Source organism: Thunnus albacares, chromosome 2 (genome assembly GCF_914725855.1).
Source record: "Thunnus albacares chromosome 2, fThuAlb1.1, whole genome shotgun sequence".
NCBI lineage: Eukaryota > Metazoa > Chordata > Actinopteri > Scombriformes > Scombridae > Thunnus > Thunnus albacares.
The window spans coordinates 38,655,740-38,663,999 of NC_058107.1; the positions used below are offsets into that span (position 1 = coordinate 38,655,740).

The window sequence follows — 8,260 nt, forward strand, 5'->3', positions numbered from 1 at the left end:
CGTAACAAATAAAGTTAAAAAAGATAAATTAACATAAATTGGTCAATTTAACTGAAAGGTTATAACATTCAGAGTCTAATCATTTGTAAAATTGATATTCAATCACTTCTATATGAATAAATACAATAAGTCCAATCTGTTTTACATTTACAACAATTAAAAATGAACACCAAATCAAGCGCATACCCATTCACACAAAAAATAATAATGATAAAAAAATAGAAACAAAAATAAAGAGTTGAACATCAGTTGTCCAGCTGCACGCTGCTGAGAAAAGCCACAGTAGTGATTCAGTGATCTCAGGTCAAAGTCAGTTAAACAAGATTACTTTCATAATTCATTTAAAAATTAAATAAACAACTAAATGACTCATTATAACAGACTTTGTTTCCATAGTAAGACTCATTGAATGTCTCGTCACTGAACTCTACTTCCTCATGGTTTCTGAAACTGTGGGCAGAGTGAGGCCTCTCGCCTCTCACTGCTCTCTGACGGCAGCTTCAGCACAGCTAGCAGCGCGAGCTAATCCGGCTAAAAGCTAACGGCTAACGGCTAGCTATGATGGCGGAGCTGGTGCAGGGACAGGCCTCGATGAGCCAGCCGGGGCTGAAGTCAGACGGCCTGGCCGACGTGTTACAGAGGGCCCGGCAGGTAACAACTACACTGGGGCTCACTGGGGCTCGCTCCGGGCCGAACCGGGCCGTTTAGACCGAGCCAAAGCACTTTTATTCGGATTCGCTCGTGTTGAGCTGCTGCTACTAACTTCTGCTCCGTCAACACACACACACACACACATACACACATACACACACACAGAGACACACACACTCACACTCACACACACACACACACTCACACAGGCTAACATGCTAACGGGCTCGGAAAGCTGTCCGGAGTTGGACTTGTTGTGGCCGGTTTTTGCGCACTTTGTCCGGGCTGACACGGTCCGGGAGTTAGTTTGGGGGAGTTTGTGGAGCTGTCACCCGGAGGGGAGCGCGGTGGGACCGGGGGGGAAGGTGGAGGAGTGGTGGGGGGGTGGGGGGGCAGGACAGAAGTTTTGCCACACGTGTCACTGAGGGGAGACAACCTGTTGGGCTGCGAGGCAGAAACACGGTGAAAAAGCAGCGAGCAGGACACAAACTCACGACTTGTTCCTCTGCTTTAATCTGCCACTAACCGTCCTCAGCAGGCCGGGGGGAGAGGAGAGTTCAGACTGAGTGTAAAGCCTCATCCAGCAGCTAATGAGAGTTGCCCCCCCACCCCTCCTCCCCTCCCTCCTTATAGGCTGCTGTTTACTGTAAGTTGGTTAGAAACTAGGCTGGCGTTATGCAACAGCTCCACGGCCATATACAGCCGGCTGGAGGTGTGTCTGCCTCGTATAGACACCCAGAGGACATTTACCCTCCTCACGGTGTTCCTGGTCTGTGTGGAGGAGATGTGCCGGTAAACCGTTTCTACCGCACACCGCGATCCAACATGCTGATGGGATCAATACTGTCATTATATTTACCAGTAGAGCTGCCCACCACCAGAGATCCTCCTGGGTGACAAGTAGTTGTTAGTTTAAGCCGTAAGTCGACTAGTCGGTGCACTTTTATGTTATTTTAATTATATTTTTGGGGGCATCAGAAAATGTTTTGCATCCCAGAGCTGAAAAACAACATTATAAGTAACATTATTAACACTGTTGTACATTACAGAGAAATAAAAAACTGTAATAATGAGCGCACGCACAAAGCGAGGTCGGTTTCCTGTTTCAGTCCTGTGGGTCAGATCGTTCCGTTAAATCTCTGGTTTTAGGCGGCGTCCCTGCAGGAAAGTGCCGAAGCAAACAGATATTTCCAGAAGAACAGCTGACCTGGTCGCTGACTGAGTGATGAAGTTACTACTGGTCGGCCAGGCCGCCTACGGCCAGTAGTAACTTCTGATACTAATTTATTTACCCTTTTAAACATGAATTTAAGTGTTTATAGCCAGCAGATATAACTTACTACAAAGTTCTCACACTCCAGGAATAAACTCCAGTTGATCAGTTTCATCTGGAGAGAAAATCAGTCTCAGAGACACTGAGCTGCATTTAAAGTGGTTTCCAGTCAGCTGTCTTCAACTCTGACCAGTTTGCTTCTGTTCACAGAGTTTAAACAGTTTGTGATCAGAGAGAACAACAGTGTGAAGTCATTTAACTGTATTTTAGCACTAATAGGATTTCAGGAAACGTCGATTATTGTGATAATACCGTTTACGTTTTTATTTTACAATAATCATAGCGTGCAAATTTGACACCAGCACACAGACACCTGGATCCATCCCTGATTTACATGATTCAAGTTCATGACATTCAAACCACGTGTGTGACATGAAACTGAAATATTTGCACATCGTATGAATCACTGAGGTTATTGCAGCTCACATCCAGCTGAGAAACTACAGCTTCTACATTACTAACTAACGTCTTTTACACAGTCGCCTTTAATGTTTAATTTACAAACTGTTCTTCTTCTAGTTCAACAGTGTATGAGTGAGATGTTCAGATGGTCTCATCAGTCTCATGTCTGTGTTCAGAGCAGAGTTCGAGTCAGGACGTGGTTAGCCTAGCTTAGCACAAACACTGCAAGCAGGTGGAAACTGTTAGCATGGCTCAGTCCAAATCCACTGAGGACCAAACATGTAGATCAGTGTTTCCTACAGTCCAAGACGACGTCCTCAACACAAAGATCTTCAGTTTACTGTCACAGAGGAGGACAGGAGGAAAAAAACAGAAAATATTCACATTTAAGAAGCTGGAATAGAATTTTAAAAGAGAATTTTAGTATTTTTTTCTGAAAAAAATGACTCTAAACGATTAAACGATTAAGTAATTGGTGATTAATTTTCTGTCAGTTGCTGTAGTTTCATGTGATTATTTTTACAGAGTTGGTGCTCTGCATCTTTTACATTTACTAATAATAACTAATAAGATCAATAATGATTGTGTTGTGTTCAGTGTCCCCATAAACCACCACAGTCAGAGTTTCCTGTGGTCACATGACAAAAGTGGGGAAAAAAAGTCTCTTAATTGATTGACTTCGTAACAATTATGATTTGGTCATTTATCAGTAAAAACTAACATTCAACTACAACATCTCCCATGAGTCTCAACCACAGAGACTCAGATGTTATTGTTGATACTCGTTTATGTCAGAAAACCTCAGACAGACGTTTTCTACCCGTCTACTCGATAATGAGAGAATCTGATGGTAAAATCGTTATTTAACAATCCGGGTTATAACACGAATGTTATAGAAATTATAGAAACAATTCATTAGCCCAAATGTTTCAGGGGAAATGAAAAGATGTAAACATAATATATAGTTTCTACCCAACGTTCAGAGATTTTTTAGCCTCAAATGTGACTGAAAAGAAAAGACGACAAACATTTAAAATGTTTATTGCTGCAAGACGACGACTGAAGAGAACAATCTTTCTAACAAATGCCAAAAAAACCTGATCATAACATCCAGAGAATATAATAATATATATATAATATATTCAGGGGAAACACAGCAGAGAGCATGTTTTAATCAGTTTTAATTAGTGAGGAAATAGTGAAAATCACAATGATTAATCAGTAAACAGGAAGTTAATCTGCAACTATTACGATCAGCAAATAATTTTGTAATTTTTTTAAGAGAAAATGCCAAAAAATTTGATGTTTGAGCTTCTCAGATGTAAAGATTTCAAGCTTTTCAGCGTCATATATGATCATAAACTGAATATCTTTGATTTTGGAACATCTGAAGACGTCAACATGAACTTCTTCACTGTTCTGATATTTTATAGATGAAGCAATTAATTGAGAAAATAATCGTTAGATTAATCGACAATGACAATAATTATTAGTTGCAGCCTTAAAACACTCATCAGTAACTATATTTATAAGGAGAAGAGATGTCATTCAGATTGATTGATTGATTGATTGATTGATTGATTGATTGATTGATGAGTCAGAGCAGCGTCACAACGTCAGGAAAGAAAACCTTCAGTGTTTTTACAGGATGGGAGAAGTTGAGACTCATAGATTTAGAGCTCCAATAATTAATCGATTGACAGGAAATTAATCTGCAACTATTTTGATAATTGAATCACAATTTAAGACTTTTCTTTGTCATTCATGACAGTAACATTAATATTTTGGGGATTTGAGCTGTTTGACATAACAAGACGTCACCTTTGACTCTCGGAAATTATAAAGATCATTTTTCTTGATTTTCTGATATTTTATAGACAAAACGATGAAACAAGATAAACCGATGAGGGAGCGTAATGATAAGTTGCAGCCTTAGTGTGATTGTCAGACACCAGACTTTGATTGTGTTTTGCTCGTCGTTGTCAAACGTTGTATTTATTTATATGACATGACGTCCTGTCGTCTCTTCCTGTGTTTGTCACAGTTGTGCAGACTCAGAGAGATTTCTTCATTTAACTTGATGGCAGGAGATCAATGAGTCAGGACTGAAGATAACGATTTCTAACATGATTGATTGCAGTCCTGTTGTGTCATCAGAGTGAGTCTGCAGGTGTGAACAGGTGTGAACTAGGCCGACCCATAAAGCAGCTGATATTAACTCAGATATATCGTATCATCTCAGCGTACATGTTGGCTGATAAATGACAAGAGAAGTACAGGAATGCCAAAGATGTGTTTTGGAACAATGTCGCTGTTCTCAGGCTGCTAATAATCGTTATTTTATTAATGGATTAAAAATCATAAACATTTCTTCAAATAATCACATTTGAGAAACTGCAACCAGTTTGTTTTGTTTTGGAAATGTTGCTTTAAAGGACTCATATTCTGCACGTTTCCAGCTCTATATTTATATTCTGGGGCTCTACTGGAATATCTTTGCATAATTTCCAGTTAAAAACTCCTTATTGATCTTCTACTGGTCCTTTATGCAGCCCCTCAGTTCAGCCTCTGTCTGAAACAGGCTGTTTTAGCTCCTGTCTCTTTAAGGCCCCGCCTCCTGATGAGCCCACTCTGTTCTGATTGGTCAGCTTCAGGAAGCTTCCTCCGGCTCCGGAGGCTACGTAAACAAACTATAGTAGCAGGATTTCACTTCTTTTTCTCCTTCTTTACTCCAAATGTCAACTTCTCAAATCCATCCGTACATGTTGGAGCTGAACAACACATGGAAACACCTTAGCAACCACCTAGCAACCACCTAGCAACCACCGTAGCAACCAAGGCTATAAAGTGGAGGGACATTTATGAGCAGGTGCGACGAGCCAAGTCAAGTTTTGGAGCTTTGACCATGTTTAACATCTGACATCAGAGCAGGAAATAAATAACAGAAAAGCACAAAAAGCTGAATATGTCCCTTTTTTAAAAATGACTAAAACGCTTATTCGATTGTGAAAATAGTGGCTGATTAATGTTGTCGATCGATTGATCGTTGCAGGTCTACACTGTTCTATAGTTTGTCCTCCACAGTTTAGTTTTCAGCTGTAAAACATCTAAATGTGAATGTTTGTTGACTTCATGTCTTTCTGCTGCTCTCCTCTTTATCATGAAGACGCTCAAGGTCACATCCTCCCTGCCTCTTCGTGTGTGTGTGTGTGTGTGTGTGTGTGTGTGTGTGTGTGTGTGTGTGTGTTGGCAGTATCTCAGTGTGTTCTCCAGTCAAGGTGAGGTCAGCTAGTTGCTACAAGCTAATAGCTGTGAATGGGTTGTAGTGCCATTGACTCAGTGCAGTAAACAGACAGACAAGAAAAACCTGAACAGCCCTGAAAAAACACATCTGCCAGAACACGCGAGACGCCGATAACTGGAGCTGAAACATGAAAACATCACAGATTTCCAGCAGCTTCGTGACATTTCTGTCAGTTCTCAGGATGAAAGAGGGAGGGTTCTTCCCAAAGCTGCCATTTTGAAAAAGAAGCAACATAAGCTGTGATCAATCAAAGTCAAAGGGCTGAATTGGCACGAACGCAGTCATAGACACCTACCTTCATGTATGTAATAAATACCAACACTGTCCCTTTTACTACTAAATACATTTTTAAAAAGCATCCGTTACTTCTGTAATAAACTATCATTCTGTTTTTATTGTTGCTCTGTTTAAAACTTCAGAAGGCATTTCTTTGTAACGGCTCAGTAATGACTGATGTAGGACTCAACACAAAGTTTAGGAACTGGACTTGTTGGTCTTGACTCAAGACTTGAGACTTGAGGCTTGTGTGTGACTTACAGAACAGAAATAGTTCCCTTCTGGTTCACACTGTTTGCACTGTTTCCTGTTTCTCTGAGCTACGTTCTGGTGTTACAGCTGTTTTTGTTTCTGTCTGTTTGTTTCAGATGGTGGGTAAGATGGGCGGAGAAGCCATGTCCCACCTCAACAGCTCCTCAGGAAGTGTGGAACCCTCGCTGTACTACCCCGGCCAGAAACGCCCCGGAGAGGACGGAGGTGAGGAAGGGGAACCTTAAACTGAGCTAGAACCTGTAACCTGAGCTACGACCTTTAACCTGACCTAGAACCTTTAACCTGACCTAGAACCTTACACCTGACCTAGAACCTTACACCTGACCTAGAACCTTAAACCTGACCTAGTACCTTTAACCTGACCTAGTACCTTTAACCTGACCTAGTACCTTTAACCTGAGCCAGAGCCTTTAACCTGAGCCAGAGCCTTTAATCTGAGCTAGAGCCTTTAACCAGAGCTAGAACCTTAACCTGAGCTAGAACCTTAAACCTGACCTAGAACCTTACACCTGACCTAGAACCTTACACCTGACCTAGAACCTTAAACCTGACCTAGTACCTTTAACCTGACCTAGTACCTTTAACCTGACCTAGTACCTTTAACCTGACCTAGTACCTTTAACCTGAGCCAGAGCCTTTAACCTGAGCCAGAGCCTTTAACCTGAGCTAGAACCTTAACCTGAGCTAGAACCTTAACCTGAGGTAGGACCTTTAACCTGAGGTAGTACCTTTAACCTGACCTAGGACCTTTAACCTGAGCTAGAGCCTTTAACCTGAGCTAGAACCTTTAACCTGAGCTAGAACCTTTAACCTGAGCTAGAACCTTAACCTGAGCTAGAACCTTAACCTGAGCTAGGACCTTTAACCTGAGGTAGGACCTTTAACCTGAGGTAGGACCTTTAACCTGAGCTAGAACCTTTAACCTGAGCTAGAACCTTTAACCTGAGCTAGGACCTTTAACCTGAGCTAGGACCTTTAACCTGAGCTAGGACCTTTAACCTGAGCTAGGACCTTAAGCAGAGCTAGAACCTTAACCTGAGCTAGAACCTAAACCTGAGCTAGAACCTAAACCTGAGCTAGAACCTTAAGCAGAGCTAGAACCTAAACCTGAGCTAGAACCTTAAGCAGAGCTAGAACCTAAACCTGAGCTAGAACCTTAAGCAGAGCTAGAACCTAAACCTGAGCTAGAACCTTAAGCAGAGCTAGAACCTTAACCTGAGCTAGGACCTTAACCTGAGCTAGAACTTTAACCTGAGCTAGGACCTTTAACCTGAGCTAGGACCTTAACCTGAGCTAGGACCTTAAGCAGAGCTAGAACCTAAACCTGAGCTAGAACCTTAAGCAGAGCTAGAACCTAAACCTGAGCTAGAACCTTAAGCAGAGCTAGAACCGTAACCTGAGCTAGAACCTTAACCTGAGCTAGAACCTTAACCTGAGCTAGGACCTTTAACCTGAGCTAGAATCTTAACCTGAGCTAGGACCTTTAACCTGAGCTAGAACCTTAACCTGAGCTAGGACCTTTAACCTGAGCTAGGACCTTTAACCTGAGCTAGAACCTTAACCTGAGCTAGGACCTTAACCTGAGCTAGGACCTTAACCTGAGCTAGAACCTAAACCTGAGCTAGAACCTTAACCTGAGCTAGGACCTTAACCTGAGCTAGAACCTTAACCTGAGCTAGGACCTTAACCTGAGCTAGAACCTTAACCTGAGCTAGGACCTTAACCTGAGCTAGAACCTTAACCTGAGCTAGGACCTTTAACCTGAGCTAGAACCTTAACCTGAGCTAGAACCTTTTACCAGAGCTAGAACCTTAACCTAAGCTAGGACCTTTAACCTGAGCTAGAACCTAAACCTGAGCTAGAACCTAAACCTGAGCTAGAACCTTTAAGCAGAGCTAGAACCTTTAAGCAGAGCTAGGACCTTTAACCTGAGCTAGGTACTGTAACCCGAGCTACAGCTAGCCACAGGGAACCTTTTATTTGATCTAGATCCATTTCTTAAACTGAAAGCCCGACCTAGA

General features: G+C 41.9%; 1 protein-coding gene across 2 annotated transcripts in view; it reads left to right on the forward strand.

Moving 5' to 3' along the window:
- The first annotated feature begins 498 nt into the window (after positions 1–498).
- Positions 499–8,260, forward strand: part of LOC122968665 (far upstream element-binding protein 3-like) — a 30,502-nt gene continuing 22,740 nt past the window's right edge. Inside the window, exons 1-2 of one of the 2 annotated variants that reach the window (XM_044334065.1) lie at positions 499–651; positions 6,335–6,443. In XM_044334065.1, the coding sequence (XP_044190000.1) occupies positions 559–651; positions 6,335–6,443 (202 nt within the window). In that variant the 5' untranslated portion in view covers positions 499–558. The remainder of the gene's footprint in view (positions 652–6,334; positions 6,444–8,260) is intronic. The other variant, XM_044334055.1, reaches the window with a different exon arrangement.